This window comes from Portunus trituberculatus, chromosome 24 (genome assembly GCF_017591435.1).
Source record: "Portunus trituberculatus isolate SZX2019 chromosome 24, ASM1759143v1, whole genome shotgun sequence".
In the NCBI taxonomy this organism is placed as follows: domain Eukaryota; kingdom Metazoa; phylum Arthropoda; class Malacostraca; order Decapoda; family Portunidae; genus Portunus; species Portunus trituberculatus.
In genome coordinates this window covers 7,641,532-7,668,389 of record NC_059278.1, presented here as the reverse complement: position 1 = coordinate 7,668,389, position 26,858 = coordinate 7,641,532, and the positions used below count along the sequence as shown (strand labels likewise).

General features: G+C 38.5%; 2 protein-coding genes across 2 annotated transcripts in view; both read left to right on the top strand.

Moving 5' to 3' along the window:
* The window catches only part of LOC123508482, a 124,026-nt gene extending 102,029 nt beyond the window's left edge, over positions 1 to 21,997 (top strand). Inside the window, exons 9-13 of the mRNA XM_045262243.1 lie at positions 19,562 to 19,740; positions 19,837 to 20,062; positions 20,245 to 20,442; positions 21,510 to 21,621; positions 21,908 to 21,997. Of these exons, the coding sequence (XP_045118178.1) occupies positions 19,562 to 19,740; positions 19,837 to 20,062; positions 20,245 to 20,442; positions 21,510 to 21,621; positions 21,908 to 21,997 (805 nt within the window). The remainder of the gene's footprint in view (positions 1 to 19,561; positions 19,741 to 19,836; positions 20,063 to 20,244; positions 20,443 to 21,509; positions 21,622 to 21,907) is intronic.
* Positions 21,597 to 26,858, top strand: part of LOC123508398 — an 88,268-nt gene continuing 83,006 nt past the window's right edge. Inside the window, exons 1-2 of the mRNA XM_045262121.1 lie at positions 21,597 to 21,621; positions 21,908 to 22,014. Of these exons, the coding sequence (XP_045118056.1) occupies positions 22,006 to 22,014 (9 nt within the window). The 5' untranslated portion in view covers positions 21,597 to 21,621; positions 21,908 to 22,005. The remainder of the gene's footprint in view (positions 21,622 to 21,907; positions 22,015 to 26,858) is intronic.

Sequence of the window (26,858 nt, the reverse complement as noted above, 5' to 3'; positions counted from 1 at the left end):
ATATTGAACTGCATTTGCCATCTGTTTGTCCATTCTTTCATCCTATCCAAGTCAGCCTGCAAAACCTTGGCATCCGAATTGGACCTAATTAATCTACCTATCTTTGTGTCATCCACAAATTTACTGATATCACTATTAATTCCACTATCCAAGTCATTGATATATATTAGAAATAATAATGGCCCTAAAACTGAGCCCTCTAGCACCCCACTAACTACTTTTCCCCACTTGGAATTAGATCCATTAATTACTGCCCTTTTTCGCCTGTTGTCTAACCACGCTTTAATCCAGCCTAATATTCTGTCTTCTATACCATGTGCCTTAATCTTTTTTAAGAGCCTCTGGTGTGGTACAGTGGAACCATGCGTGCTTTGGGGTCAGAGGGGTCTCCAAGCGCACGGGTTCGAATCCTGTCCACGGTCCGAGTATAGGTTGGGCTTCCTCACTTGGGGCAACGGTTTCCTATCAGGTGGGCTTTGAGATAGGAGGTACCACAAAAAAGTATCCCTTTTAGCCCATAAATTCCCGTGAAAAGCCCACATGGAATAAATAAAAAAAAAAAAAAAAAAAGGCTTTACTGAAATCCAAGTATAAAATGTCATAATTATCATCTTTATCTGCCACCTCATAAACCTTACTATAAAAGCTCAACAAGTTTGTAAGACATGACTTTCCCTTCGTAAATCCATGTTGTGTTTGATTTATGAAGCCGTGTTTGTCTAGGTGTTCCTTAATGTTTTTCGCTATTATTGATTCCATTAATTTACCAACAATTGAAGTTAAGCTGACAGGCCTGTAATTAGACGTTAGGGTTTTATCTCCCTTGTTAAATGTGGGAACCACATTAGCTTCTCTCCACACTATCAATACCTCACCTGACATCCTAAAAAGTGCCGCTAATGGCTCGCTTACAACTTCTTTGCATTCCTTTAGAACCCTTGGATATACTTCATCAGGTCCTGGTGACTTGAATTTCTTTAGTTTATCTATCTCCTGTTCTACCATCGCCTTAGTTATATGAATATCTGTCAGCTTTTCACTATCCTCTGCCCTAAATATCTGTTCACTATCTGGGATTTCCTGTGTGTTCTCCTGGGTGAAGACAGTTAAAAAATACTCCTTCATAATTCTACTAATCTCTTCCGCAGAACCATTTCCCCATTTGTTGTCCTATTTCTTCTCTACTTTTTGTCTTGTATAATTGATAAAATCCCTTAGGGTCTGTCTTTGCTTGGCTTGCTACCCTGAACTCATATTCACTTTTAGCTTTCCTCATTAACCTCATAACTGTTCTTAGTAATTCATGGTATAGTGGCCTTAAAGCCTCATCTCCTGCCTTTAGCCTCTTATATATATTCCTTTTTTGCCCTATGCATCGCTCTAATCTGTCTGTCATCCACTTAGGGTCGTTGCTTTGTGATTTTATTGTTTTATATGGAATGTTGGCTATCTGACTGTCACGTACTTTATTTAGGAACTCAGTATAGATAACACCAACCCTCAGCTGACCGGGATTCCTCCCATGTTCTAATCCAGCTCTCCCTTCCGCCTCACTCTCTCTCCGTCCCGCCTCCCCCTTCTTCTCTGCTTCTCACTTCCTTCTACCTGACTATATCTGCCTTCCCCCTACCAAGCAACTTGTAAATACTCCTTTAAACCTTCAAAATTAGCTTTCCTGAAGTCAGGTAGTATTCTATTGTTCGTTTTTCTAAATGTTTCATGCCATTTCAATGTATACCATATTTCTTTGTGATCGCTATTACCTAGCTGGCCACCAACCTCCACCTGCGTAACTGCCTCCTCCCTGTTTGTCAGAATTAAATTTAGAATATTATTTCCCCGTGTGGGTTCTAAAATGACTTGCTTAAAAAAATTATCCTGTATGACTGTAATAAACTCATCTGCTTCCCTGTTACCCACCATCAAGCTCCAATCAACATTACTATAGTTAAAATTGCCTACCACACATACCTTACTGTACCTGGCTGGTCTATTTATTTCTTCCCATAGGGAAGAGTTTATTTGGTGTGAAGCATTTGGTAGCCTGTACACTAAACCCATTACTACTGACTGACACCTGTCCTTAATATCTACCCATAGAGACACTGTTTTGCTATCTGTCTTTATTCTGCTGTTTATGCAACATTGCAATGTGTCCTTGACGTACAAGGCCACTCCTCCCCCTCTTCTATTTTTCCTATCCTTATGAAAAGTGTATAACCATCAATTTTCACCTTCTGATCAAATACCTTCCCTGACATATCTAACCAGGTTTCTGTTAATGCAATTATATCAAAGTTTTCATCACAAGCTGCTCCTCTCAGCAAATCTATTTTATTTAAAATACTCCTACAGTTTGTGTAATACACATTTAACCCGTAAGAGGTCAACCACGTACATGTACGTGGAGTCTTTGCTTACTATCAGTAGTCAATCATGTATAAGTATGTTCGCCCCTTTCTCGGTTTCCATGCGTTTGAAATTCCCTCCAACTTCAATATTTATGTTCTTTGAAGTGTCTAGCATATATCAGCACAGTTTTCCGCCATTCTGACATAGGTTAGTCATCCCCCTCCCCTACCCCTCCCTATATTTGGTATTACTGTCATGAATGTGATCAAGCTCTATGCATTGAGCCTTATTTTGAAGAATATCACACCCTGCTGCAATACTGAAAAGCTTAGATACTGAAAGAAAAAATAATAATAAACAATATTTTGTGGTAAACTGAGCAAATTATTTTTTATATTATATTATTACAGTATTTACAAATATTTTCATGTATTTTTCATTTCATAAAACATGGGTTAATTTATGAATATGTAACCATGATACACGTGTCTTGTAGGAGAAAAATATCGATAAAATGATTAAAAAAGCCTCATTCAGAAGTTGTACGTCTGGCAGCATCACTGAGTGAGGTAAATTTAAAGCTCCAGCTGGACATAAAAAAATGGCAATTTCGAACTTTAACTCTTATTTTTACTTTTCTATGCCCATTTTGAGTTATATGGAATAAAAAAAGAAAGTGGAATATTTGGTGACCTGGATGAGTATTCGGAGGTAAATCAGTGCTGACCTCTTACAGGTTAAACTATTTTTCACCTTTACTAAGCTGGTTACTTTTCTAGATTTGACTATTCTTTCATCCCTATGGATCACCGATGCCCCTCCCCTCGCCTGTCTACCGAAAAAAGTGCTGGAGTGCATTTAATTTGCCTTCAAGTGTTCCAACCAAAACCCAAACACCTTGGCGTGATAAATGCAGTCCATCCCTGGCATACAAGGTGTCTTGCCGTAAAAGAGATCCCAGTTATTGATGAACGCCCATCCATTGCTCCTGCAGTGATCTGCAAGCCTGTAATTTATTGCAATAGCCCTGGACAGCCATTCACCTCCCAGTCCCCTCCTTGGCAACACACCGCATACCACAGGGGTTGCATCCTTATTCCTAATTTTGGTCAAAACCTCCTTAAATCTCCTAAACAGCTCCTCACTCCTTACCTTGCAAATGTCATTTCCCCCCGAGCTGAGGAAAACAATGGGTATGGTCCTGTCCGCCAAACATGTTTCTAGCCGAGCACTTATCCGCAGAATACCAGCCCCAGGTAGACACAATCTAGTTCTTTTCTGCCTGTCCTTATCACAAAATGCCGCGTCCAAATGTCTCACCTGGCTGTCGCTTACCACCAGGACCTTACCTGCATCCAGGGACTTACCTGCGACCAAGGACTCCTCTACCCTCCTCATCTCATTGCCACCTGCCTTCTCTTTCTCTTCTTCCACCCCCTCCAACACAGTGAAGGAATTTGCCATTTCCACTTGCTGAAGTGCCCTGAAAACCTTTCTCCTCTTTGCACCAGAGGACACCACTCGCCACTTCTCGTGGCCCTTCGTCTCATTACTTGGTAAGGAGACTCTAGGAACCTTCACTCCCTCAGTAGCTGACTTCACTTGACAGAACTCAGCGTGCAGGTCAGAGATTCGGCCTCAAAACTCCTCCCGTACCTCTTAGATCCTTTGATGGAACTCAGCCTCCACCTCTGAGACCTTCATAATGAAGGCCTTGAGGATAGGAGAACTAATACACCCAGCCGAAACCGTAGGGAAAGCAGGGAAAGCCATCACTATGTATAGAAGCCAACAGATCACACACCACTAACAGGAGACTCGTTGCCACTATCAGAGACACATCTGACCAACTAGGAAGATTGACCTGAGAGTGAGGAAGGTTGACCTGAGACTCATTCATGTGGCTCATTCATGTGGTCAGTTTCATTAACTTTCTGTTTTGACCTTTGCATGACTTATGATTTTTCTTATTTGTCTTAATGTTGTTATTTAGATTCCTAATTCTTAAGTACACAGATATTTTGGCAAAAAATGATATGACATCATCAGTGAAAATGAATTGGGGCTGAAACTGAAGTAGGCTTATACCTAAATAACACTGGTAATGCTTTCGCTTCACAGGTAGGTTACATAGCACTATAAACAGTACAGAGGCATACAATAATCATTCAGAAAATTCATCAGTTTAACCTACCTTGAGGTAAATAAATAGATGAAACTGTGGTATCTGTCAATGGCCTGTAACTCTTGGGTGCCTCAGTGCCTAAGAGGCAATGCTTTAAATCATCCTTGTAATCAGAACTAGTAAAATGCATGGAACATATCACTGCATTGTCTACATTGAACACATCACCTCAGGAACAAGCTTGAACCCACTACTGTCTGCAATTTTTTTCCTAGGGGAAACTTGAAATACTTAATGCCTAAACTTGCTGTTTTTCTTTTCGTGTTATTGCATCCCAACAATGAGAAATTGTTCAGCATGTTTAGTTGTTTACAACACTGTGGAGAGTTTGATGAACACTCCAGCTAGCCCAGTGTCCACAAGCAATATGTAAACAAAAGGAAACCTCAGGCATCAGGCCAAAGTGCCCAAACGTCCTGCCGAAAGTCAGCTGTCAGTGAGCATTGAGCTGGGGTGGCACAGGAGTGTGACGTCACAACAACAATCAATCTCTTTCTGCGTTTTCCATTGAACACAAAAGAAATCCTTACATGTGTTTTTGTGGATATTATCACAACGCACAGTGACGCACCCATAATGGCCCCAAAACTTTACATTTTTTTTATATGATTGTTTTCATGTGCAGGCAACCCCCGCTTAACGAAGGGGTTACGTTCATAAAAAAACACTTCGTTAAGCGAAACTTCGTTAAGCGAACCGATTATAACATTATAACAAGTTTAACCCCTGATTTGAACTTCCATTGAAAGTAAGCAAAGCGAGAGTGCATCATAGTACAGTAAAAGGTTTAATGAAAGTAAAAATTATGAAGTTAAACATTTAGGTAGTTTAATTTAAGTCATTTTAATGTACACTGATGTATGTATGTACGTAACTTTATAATATTGATGGTCTTAACTTTATGAAGGGAGGGAGAGTGAAATGGGAAATACACTAACCAGCAACCTGTGGAATGTAAACAAAGTGCGCATCATGGTACCGCATACAAAACTTATGTACCACATTTCCACAAGGCTTTCCATTTTATCCATTGTAGAGTCACAAGCTCAGGTGGTTCTTTTAGGTTTCAAGGAAGATGCGGTCTCACCAGCCTTCTTAATAGAGTCTGCTGACTTGAAAATAGTAGACAGTAGATGGAGTCAAGATGGTGGCAAGCAATGTTATTAGTTTTCTGGCCTTTCTCTTGTTTGTGAATAATACCCAGCTTCACTTCGAGAGTAAGACACTTCCTGGTCTTCTTAGGAACGTTAGGCCACATTGCAGGTCGTTTTGGTGGTAAGTTGAACTAGGGAAGATGAGCTGCTGGTGATGCTGTTATGTTTTGACTGGGGAGTGAGTAGTGCACGTGATCTTGATTTTGATCTTGATGTTACAGGTGACGCAGAATTTCTTCTGAGTCAGGCCTTTGTATCGGCAGCGCCTGTGTTGTCCACGAGAGGCTTGATCTTGATCTTTATTCTACAGGTGTCTCAGGACTTCTCCTGAGGCAGGCCTTAGTACCAGCAGCTCCTGGTGTATTCAAAAGCATGTCAGCTTGCATTATACGGTGGGGCTTTCAAATTTGGAAAAAAATTACCTAGATAAAACTTTGTTAAAGCGAGTTTGGTGTTCGTTAAACGAGCAGATGGTAGTAAAACGAAACCTTCGTTGTAGCGAAATTTCGTTGTGTGAACTTTCGTTAAACGGGGGTTGCCTGTATTTTAATTTCTGTAGGGGGTGACTTTTGATGTGCTGGAACGCATTCCCTATTATTACATGTTATAATGGGTTCTGTATACAGTAATTTCGATTTGCAGTAAGGTTTTCAGGAACACATATGTACTGTATAAAGAGGACTTACTGTATTTTGAAAAAGAAAAAGCCAGATGTAATATGCATTGTTGAAACAAAACTAAGAGAGGAGAACCATGTTAACTTTAAAGAGGAGGGATATGATACTGGAGGAGAGACAGGTTGATCTAGTATTCACAAAGAAACCAGAGCCCCCTCCAATCATACAATACCCTAGTCCAATGGGAAGAAGTGATCATGTGACATTAGAGATGCAAATACAGGAGGAGGATGGGATAAGTTACAGAGATGACTACAAAGGAGAGATTAAATTATGCAAGAGTGGATTTTGAAAAATTCAGGATTTATTTTGTTAATATTGAGTGGGGAAACATTATGTACAGAAAGACAATACAAGGGAAATATGAAATATTTTTGTAGAAATATAATGAAGGAGTAAAAAGATATGTATTTTTTTATAGAGTTCAGAAAAAAATACATGCTTGGTACAATGCAAGATACATAGAAGCGAAAATGGTAAAAGATAAGCTTGGAAGAAATTAATAAAACAGAGAAATGATAATAACAGTATAGGGATGCGAGAAATGAATATATTAGTAAGGAGAGAGGAAGAAAGAAACTTTAAGACAAGATGTGGTGAACAAAAGCAAAGATGAACCCAAACTCTTTTACAAGTTTATAAATGGCAAAATGATGAACAAGGAAACAATAGAAAAATAATTAAAGGAGGGAAGACATACCAAACAGAAAACAGAGAAGGAAATGTGTGAAATAATGAATGAGAGCTTAAAAATGGTGTTCACTGCAGAAGATGATTTTACAGAACCTAATAGGACATTGCATTGCTAAGGATTACAGGAAGTCACAGTGCACAACGAGGATATTGGAAGATAATTAGATAAGTTGGATGTCAGAAAAGCAATGGAGCCAGATGGTGTATCAGGATGGGTGTTAAAAGAATGTAAAGAGCAACTACTGGATCAAAGTTGGGAAATAATTACAAGTTCAATAAATGAAGGGAAAGCTCCACTAGAATGGAAGAAAGCCAATGTAATATCAATATTTAAAGGAGAAAAGGCAACTGAACCACTAAACTACAGACCAGTGTCACTTACAAGTGTTTTGGGGAAGTTGTGTGAAATAATTATCAAAGAAAAATTGGTTAGATATCTATAGAAGAAGTAGTCATATTGAACAGACAATTGTGGTTCAGGACAGGGCGGTCATGTGTATCAAACTTATTAAGCTTCTACTTGAGAGTTATTGTAGGACTGGAAAACAGAGATAGTTGGGTGGACACAGTTTACCTGGATATAAAAAAGGCTTTTGATAAAGTCCCTCATGGAAGACTACTTTGGAAACTAGAGAACATAGGAGGACTGTGAGGAGCTTTGGTAGAATGGACAAAAGATTATTTGAAGGATAGGGAGATGAGAGCTGTGATCGATTCATACTCCTCTTGGGGTAAAGTAACAAGTGGAGTGCCACAAGGATCAGTGTTAGCCCCCATTATGTTTCAGATTTATGTAAATGACATTCACATTGGAGTAAACAGTTATATTAATTTATTTGCTGATGATGCAAAGATGATAAGAGTTATCAAAACCAGGGAGGACTGTCTGCTGTTACAGGAAGATATAAACAAAATCTATGAGTGGAGTAAGAAGTGGAAATTGGAGTTTAATGCCAAGAAATGTCACATAATGGAACTAGGAAAGAGCAAAAGAAGACTGGTAGGAAACTGATGGGAGATGAATAAATAGTAAAGACTAAAGAGGAAAAAGATCTGGGAGTGATTATACAGGAAAATCTGAGCTCTGAAAAACACATAAGCAAGATATTTGGATTATCATATAAAATGTTGACTAATATAAGACCTATAAAATGTTGACTAATATAAGAGTGGCATTTCAATACATGTACAAAGAAAGATATGATGAAAAAAGTCATCACAAGCATGATACATCCAAAGCTGGAATATGAAGCAGTGGTGTGGTCTCCGAGCTCTAAAAAAAGATTCAAGAAGATTAGAAAGGATACAGAAGATTGCTACAAAGATGGTGCTGGAACTAAAGACCTAATATATGAAGAATCATTGAAGGAAATGGAACTACCAACCGTACAAGATAGAAGAGAACGAGGGGACCTAATAACAATGTACAAGATAGTAAATGGCATTGAAAAGATAGACAAGGAAGACCTGGTGCTGGTGACAGAAGAAGATAGAAGGACAAGAGGACATGTAAAGAAGATCAGGATGAGACAGTGTGTGAAGGATACTGGAAAATACAGTTTTCCACACAGAACGGTGGAAAAGTGGAATGCATTGAACAATGAACTTGTTACAGCACATAATGTACATGACTTTAAGGAAAATTAGATAAAAGGAGCCATGGAGACAGGACACTATGAGCCCCGCTTAAACTGTGTACAATACAACTAGATAAATACAACTAAGTAAAGAAGAGGAGAAAGAGTTTTTCTGGAGAATCTTGGATATGAGACTGAGGAAGTGGTTCATAACCCAGAAAAGTACAGCAAGAAAGGACTAAAGAAACTTACGTATGAGCGGAATGTAATGTATTCCAACATAAATGGAGTGATATCGGGGATTTTAGAACTCAACGATTACTTGAGGGACAAGAACCCAGATATTGTGGGTCTTACTGAAACAAAACTGAGATGATGATGGTTGGAGAAGGGAAGTATAATGTTTGGAAAAGAAATAGAGTAGGTAAGATGGGAGGAGGAGTGATGTTGCTGGTGAAAAAAGATATAAAGGTGGATCAAGTGAAAGAAGGTATGGGAAAGGCAGAAGTGCTAAAGATCAGAGCAGAAACTAATGAAGGAAAAAAGAGGCACTACATAGTGGTGAACGTACCACCTAAGACAAATGCATGGTCAGTACAGGAATATGAAGAAATGATAAGTGATACAGGAACATGTCTGGAAGAAATGTTGGGTGGCTGTGAACGAACTATAATGATGGGAGATTTTAATTGTAAAGAGGTGTGTTGGGAGGACTGGTCAATGGAAGGATCAGAGACAACATGGGGAAATACACTATTGACACTGGCAATGGAAAATGTGTTAACTCAGTGGGTCAAAGAAGATACTAGGTTTGGAGGAGAGGGAGCATCGTCAAGACTGGACTTGGTCTTTAGTACAGAGCCAATGGTCATTGAGGAGATGAGGGTGGAGTGCCCTTTAGCAAAGAGTGATCATGCAGTTTTGGAGTTCAAGGTGATAGATGAAGAGAAATCTAGAAGAAATGAAGAATATAAAGTGGGAAGATGGAATTATGCCAAGACAGATTTTGGAAACCTAAAGAAATTTTTTCAAGAGACAAATTGGATGAAATTCAAGAGTGCTAAGGGAGCAAATGAAAAGTGGAAGGAATTTATAAAAATATACAAAGAAGGTGAGAAAAAATTTGTACCAATAAGACAACATAGAGAAGTTGGAAAGCAGGACTGGTTTAACGATAGATGTGAAAAGGCTAGAACAAGAAAAGAGGATGCATGGAAGAGGTGGAGAAGGAAAAGACGGATTAAGCAGTGGGAAAGTTATAAAAGAGCAAGAAATGAATATGTGTTGATTAGAAGAGAAGAAAGAAAGAAACAAGAAAAGGATATAATAGATAAATGTAAAGACCAACCAAGGCTTTTTTTACAGACATGTGAACAACAACATCAAAAATAGAGAAAGTATTGAAAGTTTAGAAGTAAATGGAGTATGCAGTGAGGATCCCAGGGGAAATGGCAGAGGCTATGAATGGATGCTTTCGGAAGGTATTCACAAAGGAGACTGCTTTTGACAAACCACTGGTAATGGAACAGAAAGGGATTATGAAGGAGTTTCAAGTAACTGTGGAGGAGATCAAGAATATGATGGGGAGTTTAGAAGTGAGAAAAGCTGTGGGACCTGATGGGGTATCAGGATGGATTTTAAGAGAATGCAGGGAGCAACTGGCAGAAAAGTTTGTGAAGTAATTGATGCCTCATTAAGGGAAGGTGTAGTGCCCCAAGACTGGAAAAGAGCTAACATTGTCCCAATTTATAAATCAGGTAACAAGAGAGACCCATTGAACTATAGACCAGTGTCACTTACAAGTGTGGTAGCTAAGATGTGTGAGAGGGTGGTGAAGAATAGATGGACAGACTTCTTGGAGAAAAATGACATACTTTGTGAGTGTCAATTTGGTTTTAGAAAAGGGCGTTCATGCACGACAAACCTGATATGTTACTATTCGAGGGTGATAGATGTAATACAGGAAAGAGATGGTTGGGCTGATGGAATATATCTGGATTTAAAAAAGGCCTTTGATAAGGTACCACACCGGAGACTGATCTGGAAACTTGAAATGGTAGGAGGAGTGCATGGCAGTTTACTAAAATGGATGGAAGACTTTTGGTAGGAAGAGAAATGAGAACAATAATTAAGGACAGACCATCAGAATGGGGCTTGGTGGAGAGTGGAGTTCCACAGGGATCAGTGTTGGCACCAGTAATGTTTCGGTCTACATAAATGACATGGTGGATGGGGTGTCCAGTTATGTGAGCCTATTTGCAGACGATGCAAAATTGTTAAGAAAAGTGAGATGTGACAAAGATTGCGAACTACTCCAGGAAGACTTGGACAGAATATGGAAATGGAGCTGTACATGGCAAATGGAGTTCAACACGACAAAATGCAAGAAATTAGAGTTTGGCAAGAGTGAAAGAAGAATCAGGAGTATGTACAAGATAGGAAATGAAGACATAAAACCAGTCATGAAGAAAAGACCTTGGGGTGACAATTACCAATGACCTATCGCCAGAGAGACATATAAACAAAATAATTGGAGAAGTATTGAACTTATTGAGGAACATAAGAGTGGCGTTCAGATATTTAGATGAAGAAATGATGAAGAAAATAATTACTGCAATGATAAGACCGAGGCTTGAATATGCAACAATACAGTGGGCTCTGAACTTAAAGAAACACATAAGGAAACTAGAGAAAGTACAGAGGGCTGCAACAAAAATGGTGCCTGACTTAAGAGATTTGACTTATGAAGACAGACTGAAAAGAATGCAACTTCCGACCCTGGAAAACAGAAGAGAAAGGGAGACCTGATAGCAATATACAGAGTGATGATTGGCATGGAAAAATGGATAGGGAAGATCTGTGTATGTGGAATGAAAGAATGTCGAGAGGGCATGGGAAAAAACTAAAATGGCCACTTATAGGAGAGATGTGAAAAAATATAGCTTCCCTCATAGAAGGGTGGAAGCATGGAATAGTTTAGACGTGGAAGTGGTCAACGCAAGGAATATTCATGATTTTAAGAAAAAGCTGGACATTAGTAGATATGGAGACGGGACAGCACGAGCATAGCTCTTTTCCCGTATGTTACAATTAGGTAAATACAATTAGGTAAATACACACACTAAGAAAGATGTAAGGAAAATTATAAGCAATCTGGATATTAATAAATCAATGGGGCCTGATGGCATATCTGGGAGGTTGCTAAATGAATGTAAGGATCAATTGTTGAACCCCGTATTTGATATTATGGAAACCTCCATATGAACAGGATTAGTCCCGAAAGAGTGGAAAAGAGCTGACATTGTGCCTATATATAAGCATGGTAATAGAATGGAACCGCTGAATTATACACCAGTATCGTTGACTAGTATATTGTGCAAGGTATGTGAAGAGGTAATTAAAGCTAAGTGGAGTGAGTATCTAGAAAGTAAAAACATTCTGAGTGAAAGGCAGTTCGGTTTCAGAAAAGGAAGATCGTGCGTATCCAATATATTATGTTTTTATTCAAGAGTGACTGACATACTACAACATAGAGAGGGATGGGTGGATGCTATCTACTTGGACTTGAGGAAGGCCTTTGATAAAGTACCACACAATAGACTGATGTGGAAACTAAAGAAGATTGGAGGAGTAAATGATAAACTAGCAAAGTGAATGGAAAATTACATAATGGGAAGAGAAATGAGAACAGTGGTGAGAGGAAGGAAGTCCGAGTGGAAGAAGGTAACCAGTGGAGTTCCACAAGGGTCAGTGCTGGGTCCCATCATGTTTTTGATTTATGTTAATGATATACCAGTAGGAATTGACAGTTACATGAACATGTTTGCGGACAATACTAAAATTATGAGGAGAGTAAAGAATGTGGAAGATTGTAACAAGTTACAGGAAGATCTTGATAAAATATATGAGTGGAGTAAGGAGTGGCAGATGGAATTTAATATAGACAAGACCCATGTTATGAAAATGGGAAGAAGTAGATACAGACCAAACAGGGATTACAGGCTGGGTGATGAGAAAATTAAAGAGACCAATGAGGAGAAAGACTTAGGAGTAACTGCAAAACACCTTGTCACCAGAGAAACACATTAACAAGATTTTTTTGAAAACATATAACATGCTTCAAAATATTGGCCTTGCATTCCACTACCTAGATGAAGGAATGATGAAGAAGATATTATGTACCTTAATAAGACCCTAGTTAGAATATGCAGCATGTGTCTGGTCACCGCATATGAAGAAAAATGTGAAGAAGGTGGAAACGGTACAGAGGCTGGCAACAAGGATGGTAGCAGGACTCAGGGAGTTAGACTATGAGGAAACACTGAGGAAGCTGGGGCTGACCACATTAGAAGAGAGAAGAACAAGAGGAGACATGATAACTATGTATAAATTGGTGAACAAGATTGACATACTGGACAGAGAGTTGATAAAGGTGACCACAAGTAATCATCTCCGAGGACATGAAAAAAAGCTAATAAAAGACGTGAGAAAATACAGTTTCCCGCATCGTAGCATTGATAAGTAGAATAAACTGAGCAGTGATGTCGTTGACGTGGTGTGTGTCAATCTGATGAAAGACAGATATGACAGGAATGGACAAGGAGACAGGTCACAGAGAGCTTAGCTCTGGCCCTGTAATACACAAATAGGTAAATACACACAAATAGCCAATTTGGTTTTAGAAAAAGACGGTCGTGTGTAACTAATTTATTGAGTTTCTATTCTAGAATAGTTGATAGAGTACAAGAGAGAGAGGGATGGGTTGACTGTATTTATTTGGATTTAAAAAAGGCATTTGACAAAGTGCCACATGCAAGATTACTATGGAAGCTAGAGGAGAAGGGTGGCTTAAAAGGTAGCACATTGAGATGGATAGAAAATTATTTGAGGGGGAGAGAAATAAGGATGGTAGTTAAAGATATGAAGTCCAAGTGGAGAGCAGTAGAAAGCGGAGTGCCACAGGGATCAGTATTGGCACCAATACTTTTCCTCATTTATATTAACGACATGCCAGAAGGAGTGAACAGCTACATAAATCTGTTTGCAGATGATACGAAACTGTGCAGAGTTATATAGCAAAAAGAGGATTGTGAAATACTGCAAGAAGACCTAAATAAGATCTGGGAATGGAGTAAAAAGTGGGAAATGGAATTCAATGTGAACAAAAGCCATGTCATGGAAATGGGAAAGAGTGAAAGACGACCCGTGGGAATCTATAAGATGGGAGATGGAGTAGAACTGGAGATAGTAAAAAAGGAAAAAGAATTATGAGTGACAATGGAAGAAAACAATCAACCGGTAAGCCATATTGATAGAATTTTTAGAGAAACATAATTTGCTAAGGAATATTGGATTAGCATTTCAGTACATGGACAAAGAAATGATGAAGAAATTGATAAGTAATATAATAAGACCCAGATTGGAATATGCAGGAGTAGTGTGGACCCCTCATAAAAAGAAACACATAAGGAAGTTGGAGAGACTACAAAAATGGTTCCAGAATTTGAAGGGATGACATTTGAGGAGAAACTAAAGGCTATGGATCTTCCAACCCTGGAACAAAGAAGGGAGAGAGGAGATCTGATACAAGTTTATAAATCGATCAACGGAATGGACCAAGTGGATAATGAGAAACTGATCCTGAGAGAAGAATATGATATTCAAAGCACAAAATCGCATAGTAAAAAGCTGAGAAAAGGAAGATGTCTGAGAGATGTTAAAAATATAGTTTCAAGAGTGTGCAAAGATGTATTGAGACGTGGAACAGTTTAAATGAAGAAGTAGTGTCTGCAACGAGTGTGCATACTTTTAAAGTAAGATTGGATAAGTGTAGATATGGAGACGGGGCCACACGAGCATAAAGCCCAGGCCCTGTAAAACTACAACTAGGTAAATACACACACACACCACATAGTGTAGTGGTTAGCATGCTCGACTCACAATCGAGAGGACCAGGTTCGAGTCCCGAGAAGCGGCGAGGCAAATGGGCAAGCCTCTTAATGTGTAGCCTCTGTTCACCTAGCAGTAAAATAGGTATGGGATGTAACTCGAGGGGTTGTGGCCTCACTTTTCCGGTGTGTGGAGTGTGTGTTGTGGTTTCAGTCCTACCCGAAGATCAGTCTATGAGCTCTGAGCTCATGCTGTAATGGGGAAGACTGGCTGGGTGACCAGCAGACAACCATGGTGAATTACACACACACACACACACACACACACACACACACACACACACACACACACACACACACACACACACACACACACACACACACACACACACACACACACATAAATGATCAGATTCTCTCTCTTCTCTGCTCCAAGGTTGGTAGGCAATGGATCTACCAACCTCGGAGCAGAGAAGAGAGAGAGGGGATCTGATACAAGTTTATAAATTGATTAACGGAATGGATGAAGTGGATAATGAGAAACTGATCCTGAGAGAAGAATATGACTTTAGAAGCACAGGATCGCATAGTAAGAAACTAAGGAAGGGACGATGTCTGAGAGATGTTAAAAAATTTAGTTTCTCGCAAAGATGTGTTGAGACTTGGAACAGTTTGAGTGAGGAAGTAGTGTCAGCAAAGAGTGTACATAGTTTTAAAGAAAAATTGGATAAGTGTAGATATGGAGACGGAACCACACGAGCATAAAGCCCAGGCCCTGTAAAACTACAACTAGGTAAATACAACTAGGTGTGTCCTATCTTGCCATACACCCATACACACCCACACACACACCCACACACATAGCAGCCGCCAACGCATCCAACCACACACGTAACTACCAGGCCTGGCCCCCAGTGACCACACACCCACATGTTCCCGGGAAAAGTAAGGAAAAATGGATAGACCGGTAAGGAATAAATTACCAAATTCAAAATATGTTGATGAGGCCCAGGGAGCAAAGCCGAAAGTGGCCAGTCAAAGCATGAGTCCAGCTTCAACAGGGGCAACATTGCAAGGTAGATTGGTGATGTTGGAGAAGAGATTTGAGGAGTTAGTGAAGGAATTAAAAGTTCAGAGGAGTGAGGAGGAGCAGGATAGAGAATTCGCAAGGCTTTGAAGGAAAGAGTTAAGAGACTGGAGGAAAATGAAAAACAATTGGTGGATGAGAATGCATTTGAAGGTGGAGGTTGAAAATACAAGAGATGGTTGGAGGAGAAAATGGAGAGAGTAGTAAAGGAGAAAGATGACTTTAAGGAAATGATTAGTGAGCAGAATGAAAGGCTTGAAAGGAATGGGAACTGAAGAAAACACAATGGACTGAGTCGAGGAAGCAGAGATGGTTGGATTACAAGAAATAATTAAAGATCAGTTGAAGGAAGACAAAAAGAAAGGTCCAAGGAACTGGTTAATGTAATGAAGAATAAGGAAACATTGATAAGGAAATAGCAGAAAAAAGAAGAGTGTGTTAATATTTGGGATGAAAGAACAAAATATAACATATAAGCCTAAGAGAATTAAGGAAGAATTAAAACGGTAAGAGATCTGTTCAAAAATCTAAATGATGATGAAAAAAGACCTACAAGAAGAAGTGGAAGAGATCCATAGACTGGGTCCGTATAAGGAGGGAGTGAACAGACCGATTAAAGTAGTACTGAAGTCACAACAATCTGGAGGATGTCCTATATAGAACATCAAAGTTAAGAGAGATAGAAGGTTGTAAAGAGGTGTTTGTGAGAAAGAATAGAAATGAGGAAGAGAGGAGAAGATATAAGGAATTGGTGGAAGAGGCGAGAAGGAAAAATGATGAGCGGTCTGAGGAGGAAAGAGAAAAGTTTTTGGAGAGTTATAGGAGAGAGAGTCAGAAAGTGGTATGTGGAAAGAAGGAATACGGAGGAACCCCTAGAGGGAGCAGTGGGTGGACCGTAATGTATACTAATATAGATGGGATACTGTCAAGTAGATTGGAATTGCAAGACTATATGATAGTGGAGAAGCCTGATATAGTGTGTTTGACTGAGACAAAATTGCATGAAAAAACAAAGATAAATTTGGATAATAAATATAATATATGGAGAAAGGATAGAGAGTAAAGGTGGAGGAGGAGTTATGATTATGACGAAGAAAGAAATAAATGTGGATAAGGTTTGGTATGGGAAGAACAACGCAGAAGTGATAAGCATAAGGATAAAAGTGATGGAAAAGAATTAATAATCATGGTGACCTATGTACCTCCTAAAACAAATTCTTGGACATTAAGGAATACGACAATATGATCAAGGATACTTTACAGAGTTTGGAAAGTGTATTATCTGGAAAAGAAAGGTGATACTAGTAGGAGATTTTAATTGTAAGGAGGTGGATTGGGAAAATCTAGTAAGTGGTGTTGGAGAAGAAGCATGGGAGAGAGATTTCTTAATCTAATGATGGAAAATATGATGGAACAGAGGGTGAAGGAAAATACTAGATATAGAGGAGATGATGAACCGGCTAGACTGGATTTGGTGTTAACAAGAGAAGTGTACCTATGTGGAGATATACAATACAAGTGTCCTTTGGGAAAGAGTGATCATGTGGTTATGGAAATGCAGATAGCAACAACACAGCGAAGGAAGGACGAGACATACAGGAGTGGTAGATTGAATTATAGAAAGATGGACACAGAAAGTTTGAAAAATTATTTCAGAAAATTAGATTGGGAGATGTTACAAATCAGAGAAGTGCAAAAGAAATATGAGATTTTTATGAAATATTATAAAGAAGGAGTTATGAAATTTGTACCAAAGTATAAACCAAGAGAGGAAGGAAGAAAGGATTGGTTTAATGCAACTTGTGTTAAGGCTAAGGAAAAGAGAGATGTGGCTTGGAAAAGATGGAAAAGAGCAGGAATATACTAAATAAGGAGAATTATAGAGTGGCAAGAAATGAGTATGTGAGGGTAAGGAGGAGGAAGAAAGAAAATTTGAAAAAGATATTGTAGACAAGAGTAAGGAACATCCAAAATTGTTTTACAGGTTCATAAATGGTAAACTTAAAAGAGAGAGTCCATTGAAAGATTAAAAGGAGAGCAAGGGATAGTAGATGACCCTAAGAATATAGCGGAATTGCTAAATAATAGGTTTCAGCAAGTATTTACTAAAGAAACAATGTTTGTAAAGCCACAGAATGTACAAGGAAATGTGCACATGGATGACATTAAGATACCTAAAAGGAGTTATATAAAATGTTGGAGGAACTTAAAGATGATAAAGCGATGGGACCAGATGAAGTTTCAGGAAAATTATTGAAGGAGTGTAGAGAAGAATTGATTGATCCATTATATGATATTATAAGGTGCTCATTAGAAACAGGGAAGTACCAGTAGAGTGGAAGAGAGCTGAAGTGGTGCCCATTTATAAGGGAGGCAGTAAGGAAGAGCCTCTTAACTATAGACCTGTGTCTCTAACAAGTGTGGTCGGTAAGATTTGTGAGAGGGTGATAAAGAAATATTGGATACGGTTCCTGGAGGATCATAAGTTATTATCGGATCATCAATTTGGCTTCAGGAAAGGGAGGTCATGTGTAACAAATCTACTGAGCTTTTATTCAAGAGTGGTTGACAAAATACAAGAGAGAGAGGGATGGATGGACTGTGTATATTTGGATTTAAAGAAAGCTTTTGACAAGGTACCTCACATGAGACTGTTATGGAAAGTAGAGATTTATGGAGGACTGAAAGGAAAAGTGTTAAAGTGGATGGAAAACTACTTGAGATGGAGGGAGATGAGAACGGTAATAAGGGATGCAAAGTCGGACTGGTTGGTGGTGGAGAGTGGAGTCCCACAAGGCTCAGTGCTGGCACCAATACTTTTCCTTGTATATATAATGACATGCCAGAGGGAGTAAACAGTTATATTAATTTGTTTGCGGATGATGCGAAGTTGTGTAGGTGTGTGAAGAGTGAAGAAGATTGTGAAATTTTACAGGCAGACCTGGATAAGATTTGGGAGTGGAGCAAGAGGTGGCAAATGGAATTTAATCTGAGCAAAAGTCATGTGATGGAGATGGGAAGAGTGGAAGACGGCCAAGAGGGTCATATAAGATGGGTGAAGAAGTAGTGTTGAAAAAGGTGGAAAAGGAAAAGGATTTGGGAGTGATAATACAAGACCATGGGCAGTTTGAGGCTCATATTGATAAGATGTTTGGAGAAACGTATAATTTGATAAAAATATTGGATTAGCCTTCCATTATATGGATAAAGATATGATGAAGAAATTAATTAGTATGGTAATTAGACCAAGATTGGAATATGCTGGAGTGGTTTGGTCCCCTTATAAAAAGAAGCATATAAGGAAGTTGGAGAGATTGCAGAGAATGGCAACAAAAATGGTTCCGGAATTGGCAGAAATGACCTATGAGGAGAGATTAAAAGAAATGAATTTGCCTACCTTGGAACAAAGAAGAGAAAGAGGAGATTTAATACAGGTTTATAAACTGTTGAATGGACTGGATGAAGTGGATAATGAGCAAATGATGTTGAGAGAGGAAAACTTAAATAGAACTACAAGATCGCATAGTAAAAAGATAGCCAAGGAATATGCTTGAAGGATGTGAAAAATATAGTTTCCCATAAAGATGTGTGGAGGTGTGGAATGGTTTGAGTGAGGAGGTGGTGTCAGCAAGGAGTGTGCATAGTTTTAAAGGAAAGTTGGATGTGTGTAGATATGGAGACGGGGCCACACGAGTATGATACCCAGGCCCTGTAAAATTACAACTAGGTGAATACAACTAGGTGAATACACACACACACACACACACACACACACACACACACACACACACACACACACACACACACACACACACACACACACACACATGTCTATGGGATTCAGTGGTTACACAAGAATTAATTGAAAAATGTGGCATTAGAATTAGCCTTAATTTAACATAGATGTAAAAACACACAAATAACCCTAACATTTGCATCACTTTTCAGACTTGAGCAAAAGAGTGTGGTGGTGTGGGAAGAAGGGGAAGCACTGCACCAGTTGCCATGCTCTCAGTTTAACCTGGTGGTGGAATGGGAGGGCAGCAGTGGCTCCTCCATTTGCGTTGATCATTGTACCCGCCAGAACATCCATGTAGTATCGTTCATTACACCTAGCCCAAGTGTTGGTCAGTTCATCTCATCAATTGTCATAATTTATTGCTTTAATCACTGGCTTTTCAGAACTTAGGTCTTTATGAATAATAAAAAAAAATTTGTTTTAGGTGACAAAGAACCAGTCACATGGAATGGAGACGGAGACCAGCAAGAAGGCAAAGTCAGTATCAATATTAGTAGGAATGAAAACTTGGGAGAGATAATGAGCTATAGGAGTTGTGGACAGAGGGACCCAGTGACTGTTGTGGCCAGCACTTCTGTCACTGCCAATAATGAGCTTCACTACATCCTTACCTCTATTTTCAATATCAATTTGGTTGAGAGAAATCCAAGGTGAGGCAGCAGCATTTCCATCCATATTTCATTCTGCATATTGCTATAAAACATTTTAATCACATAGTCCTGCTGAAGATCTTATCTACAAATACGTACTTGATATTCCTTCTTAACTCTTTCTTTGTAACTATTCAGAGTTTTCTACTTCATAAAGGACTGTGTACTTAATAACCCTTCAGGGATGTTATCATAGAGGAAGGGAGGCAAGGCTGGACAGACCTTTTGTTGGATGAAAGGACGTGTGTGTTGTTGCGACCACTTGCCACTCTCCGCTCTGATGCTCATCTGAATGAGCTCACCTGTCAGCTAGTTCTTCTCTCCCTTCAGTGTACTACCTGTTACATCATCTTGTATGCACAGCAGTCAAACAGCTCAGGGTAAGTTTATCTAGTAATAATGAAACAACAAAATCACAAAGTATCACAAGATTGTTTTTAAGTAAAACTTATGTTAAGACATTAGGGCAAGTAGTCCTCCAGTCTCACTAGAAACATATGGACACTACAGTAGAAGTAATTATAAAAAGATTTTATTTATTTTATTTTTGCTTAACTCTTGTGTTTATTTGATTTATGTAACATATTTTATTACTTTAGACAATAACTATTTACAGGGAGGTGGTGGTCTAGTGGATAAGGTGGTGAGCGTGGGATCGGGCAGATATCCATGCATAGGTTCAAATCCCATCACGTACAGCCTTAAACACTTTGCCATTTGGCAAGTGGTTTAAAGTTACTGTATCTACATTTCACCATGATACCCAGGTTCTAGGTGGTTACATCAAAGATGTGTTGGGGTGGTGATATGGACCCTAATATTGGTACCACTATAAATAAAATTGCCTGCACCACTAATGGGATGGAGGCTGAACAGTGCTTCCTATATGTACTCTTCAAGTACACCTACAGGCACCATAGGCCATAATGGAAAAAAAAAAAAAAAAAAAAAAGACTCTTGAGCTTTAGGGGATGCATTTTTAAAGGTCTTGGAACACATCCCTGTTTTTTCTTTTCAATCTTAGGTTCACTACACAATCATTCACGCTATGATTACATTTTCATGGACATAATCCAATCACATATCAGGGAGTGCTTGTAAACAAAAATATACACATATATATGAACACAACATCCTTTCACTTAAATTACCACCATGAGAGAATGAGGCAAAGGTAATGTGTGTGGATATCCATCACCACCAACCTCCTCCTCCTCCTCACCTTCACTCATAAGCTACTGACTGAATGTTACATCTCACTAACTGGCCTCTGTTCATTGTATCAGATAGAGGGACAGTAGGCCATATTATGTTAGATAAATAGGAAATTTGGTAGAATAGATTTTCGCTATAATGAGAATTTAATATTGAAAAAAAATAATAAAAATTGTGGACATGTACTACTCTGTACTTTGCAAAAACAGTAATATTAATGGTATTGGTTTAGGTATGAGTTTCGGAGCAGTGTGATGCGAGCCTTAACAGGCTGGTGGACATGTGTGCTCTTTCGCTCTCCAGAATACACTGTATCACTCCTGCTAGCTTACAATCTCCACCAGGTAATCTTGCATTGTTATTCTATCTTGTGTGCTAAGAAATTTTGTATTACAATATATCACAACTCAAGCTAATCTGCCTTACAACAGCTGACCTGTCTTAAGAGATAATGTATCCTACTGCAGCTAACCTGCCATTCAACTTGTGCATTCTAATGCAATGCAATATTTGAAATATGAATTGGTTTTAATTGGAATGAATTAGGCATTTGTCAAAGTGATGTATTGTTTAATTGGTGTATTACTAATCTCGGCCAGCTTCTTACCTGTGTGCCATTATTGTGATAAGGTGGGAGAGTTGGTACGGAACCTGTGTGAGGCAACAGAGCCTCGTCACCAGTGTGGAACCCAGAGGAGTGGAATACCCGTCCTTGGCTAACTTCTCAAATGAGTTCAGTGAGTTTACACCTCTTATCTATTCTACATTGTGGTTTGGGATGTAATCATTGTCTTATTGCAAATTTAACTTCTTTTGTGCATTATATTCAACCCTCATTTATCTGGATCTTGTTTATCCGGATTTTGGTTAATCCGGACAGTGTCCAGATAATAATTTAATAATTTCAGTCCTGACAGCCAAAAAATGAATTCAAACAATGCGTACCTCGCACACTTCCAGAAACAGCCAATAGACGGCAGCACCACTGTGGCAGATCTTAGTGAACACTGTGTATTGTCCGGTATCAGTGAACAAGTTTAATCGTGCATTTTTCTATACCTTAGAACTGGCCATAGTTCTGACAAAAGCTGGAATTAATAAGAATATTTGAGAAAGGAACTAAAGTTGCAAGTGTTTGTGAGGAGTATGGTGTAACCAAGCAAACTGTGTGGACATTAGTAAATTAAAAGATAAGCTAGCTGGTAGAATATTCTCCTAAATACTGTGTGGATGCATCATGAAGTAAAAGTGGTAAAGGTACACCAAGGAAAAATGTAAGGAGTGGAAAAGATGTGCTGCATTAGATAGCGCCAAGCTAATGATAGGAGTCTTCTAGGCTCAAGGAGACAGCCTCTTCCTCTGCCATATTGTGCAGGGGACTGACACTCTGTAGTAAGTAGGAACAGCAGTATATATACCTACACAAATAGTGTAGTTTATTACTATAGAATATTTTATTGATACAAAAGCAAAAAAGATATATACCTAAAATAATCGAAAATATTTAAAAACATAAAATGATATTTAAAATTTTGCTCTTAAGTAGCTGTTCAAACAGAATGCCACTAGGTGGCAGCAGCTGAGCAGTCAACCATGATCATTTCATTACAAAACGATTGTGTTTTTAGCTTTTGTATCAATAAAATACTCTATAGTAATAAACTATGGTATTTGTGTAGGTACATTATTGTTCCTGTACTAAAGATGAGTGTCAGTCCCTGTACAACATGGTAGAGGAAGAGGCCATCTCTCTGAGCCAGGAGTCCTATCTGGTCTTCCTGAGTCCCTTGCCTATGAAAAATTCACATCACCCTTGAACATATTCCGTTTGTGAGTTTGTGCATGAGTAGCAGAACTGTAAGTGCATGGTTGGACACTTATCATCAGAGTTTTAAAAGTAAATATTTATCTGATATAGTGTTGAAACTGGAGAATGCAGAAAAGAAAGTAAAAACTGACAGATATGTGTTGAAATGCTTGAAGTTGATTTTCAATATGTTTGAATTGTTTTATTTATTTTACTATAGATAAAAATCAATTTACAATGCAGTACTTAGTGCCTTTGTTATGCAGGAGAGGAAACTGGCGAAGGGCAAAAAAATTGAATTGAAAAAAAAAAGCTCACTGGGTTGCCAGTTCCCTTAAAGATCATAAGAGTTATCCATAAATGAGGGACAAATGTCTTGAAACCTCCCTCTCAAAAGAAGTCAAGTTGTAGGAAGATGGAAATACAGAAGTGGACAGGGAGTTCCAGCGTTTACTAGAGAAAGGGATGAATGATTGAGAATACTGCATGGTTAACTCTTGCATTAGTGAGTTGGACAGAATAGGGGTGAGAGGAAGAAGAAAGCCTTGTGCAGCGAAGCCGCAGGAGGAGGAGGCTTACAGTTAGCACAAAATCCCAGCAAACAAAAACAGGGCAGACCACCGCAGGCCACTGACATAGAGGCCCACTGCCAGTCTTGCTCATCGGTTTCGGAGGGTCGCTTATGGAGGGCCAACGCAGTAATTACTGCAGCCATACCCGCTAAAACTGTATGGTCCAAAACACTAAAAGGCTCAATTAAAACAAAATATGTAAGAAATATCAAGATATATGTCAATTCATAGTATTCTCTACCTATAAACTCAACACTGTTTGTAATAACTTGAAACTAAAACACAGCTTTCTTGTATGAAATAATGATGAACACATCACTTGTGTATACTGATTTATAAATGTATACATATATGCAGTGGTCCCAACTTAGAAAAAAATATGAGCATTTATAAGTATAAAGAGAAAAAAAATGCATATAAAATTTGATAGCATTTATATATATATGAATTTAAAATTTGATAGCATTATATATATATATATATATATATATATATATATATATATATATATATATATATATATATATATATATATACAGGTTGAACCTCCCAAAAGCAACCACGGACCTTAGACTTGCCGGACCATGGAAAGTTCGAACTATAGGTGGTGCCCAAAACGGATACAATTTCGTCACCAATGGTTCGTCACATAGTTCGTCAAAAAACCCATTTGTCACCAAGGAAACCACAGCTGTTCACCAGTGTGAAATCCATTTTTCACCAATAATAGGTTTCCTTGATTGCCATTATATATATATATATATATATATATATATATATATATATATATATATATATATATATATATATATATATATATTTATTTATTTATTTATTTATTAGTTATATAGTTATATTGGGACTGCAGCACTAACTCTGTCGTGGATCCGTAATGTGTGTTGAGGATGACATCGTCGACGTCGCTGAGAGAGGACGGCTAGTCTCCGGCTGCGGACGGGAAGAAGGAAAATACCTATGGTGTTACAGGGCCCGGGTAACTCTAAGTTAGTGTCCTGTTAATGTCCTACTGTCGCTTAGTGTTGAAAGTGAGGGATATGGAGAGTGGTCCCTGAGAGGAGAGTGTGGGCGGTGATTGTTTTGGCCATAATCAGCTGACGATAACAAACATGGCGTCTAAACAAGCCAGAGACTTTGAAGGTTTTATAACTACGCCAAAAGGACTGGAAAAATTAGATATGGATGCAAGAATCCAGGCACTGGAAAGTAAGTTCCTAAACATTTTGTGCATAGAAGAAAATCTGGATAGAGTTCTAGCTGAGAATGATTCGTTCAAAAAAGAGATCTATTTGTTAACATTAGCGAATAAAGAGCTATTGAAGGAAAAAGTACAGATGGAGAAAGAAAACCAACAACTAAGGAAACAATGTGAAGAGATGAAGGCTAAACTCCTGGAAATGGAGATGAAAATATCCGAAGGGGACTTGAGGAAGGAGGAATGCCTTACTTTAATTGATACCAGGATGAAAGAAGTGAACCATGAACATCAGGAGGTACAAAGGTTGTTTAGGAGATAGTAAAAAGCAGGAAGAGGAAAATAAAGGGATTACACAGAGGAAATGGTAAAGGCACTACAGGAAAATGAGTATGTGGTGAGAGATATTGCTGAAAAGAAAAATGTGTGATCATAATAGGATTGAGGAAGAAACTAACAGGAACTGGCAGGACAGGAGGGATAAGGAAAATGACAGGATTAAGTCTGTACTGAACAAGATCTCTGTGGAAGAAGAGGACCTATATGCTGAAGTAGAAGAAAGTGTGAGATTGGGAGCTTTTGAGTAAGGTAAGAATAGACCATTAAAATTGAAATTAAAGTCTCAGGTGGCAGCGGAGGCCTTGGAAACTTAAGGACTCTGAGGAAACCAAAACAATTTACATAAGAAGAAATATGTCACAGGATGAGCGAATGAAAATGAAAGAGCTTGTAACTGAAGTGAAGGAGAGGAATGACGAAAGAACAGAGGAGGAAAAGACCAAGAATTTTTTGGAGGATGAGAAATGGGAGGCTAAAGAAATGGTGGATAAAACAGATGGAATAGACATTACATGGAAGAATGAGACTAGGAATGGAATACAAGTGACGTATACGAATATAGATGGATTTCTGTCTAAGAGACTAGAATGTATGGATTACCTAAGAAGTAATGAACTGGACATAATGTGTATAGTGAAAACAAAGGTAAGGCCCGAAATAAAGCTAGACTGGTTTGTTGTAAAACACTACAAAGTATGGAGAAATGATAGAAAAAATAAAGGAGGTGGTGGTATAATGGTTCTTACTAAGGAAGATCTGATAGTGAAGAAGGTGAACTATAGTAAGAGAAATGAGGAAGTGATAAGTATGCTTATAACAGATGGCAAGAGGGACATTAATATTATAACAGTATACATACCACCCAGAACCAGTGCTTGGGAATATGAACAGTACCAAATGGTGATGAGAAATACTCTAGACAGAATGAAGCAAGAACTCATCAGAAAGGATAGAGTGATGATAGTTGGAGACTTTAATTGCAAAGAAATAGTGTGGGAAGACTACGAAGTGGTGAACGGTGGTGAGTGGGCAGAGGAATTGTTAAAGGTAGCAACAAATAACTTGATGACACAGTGGGTGAGATCACCAACAAGGTGCAGGGGACAAGATGTTGCAGCAAGGTTGGATTTGGTATTTACCAGGGCATCTCTAAAAGAGGAAATTGAACATGAATGTCCCTTGGGGAAAAGCGATCATGATGTCCTAAGCTTTGAGCTGGATACGGAATTAAGCACGAATAAGATTGTGGAACGCAGGGAGGAAAAATTAAATTATATTAGGGCAAATTATAACCATATAAGGGAGTTCTTTAATGAAATTGACTGGTCCGTGGTATACCAGGAAAGGGATATGCAATTGAAATACGATAAATTTATGGATTTGTATAACTCTGCTGTGAAAAGTTTGTGCCATATTACAGAAAGAGGACTTTAAATAATAAACAGTGGTTTAATAGAAATTGTGAAGAAGCAAAAAAGAACAAAGAAAAGGCATGGAAGAAACTTAAGAAAAACAGTGATGTATTATCAAGAGAAGTTTACAAAACAGCAAGGAATAGATATGTTGAAGTAAGGAGAACAGCACAGAAGGAATATGAACAGAGGGTGGTGGAAAACTGTGATAGTGACCCAAAATGTTTTACAAATTCAT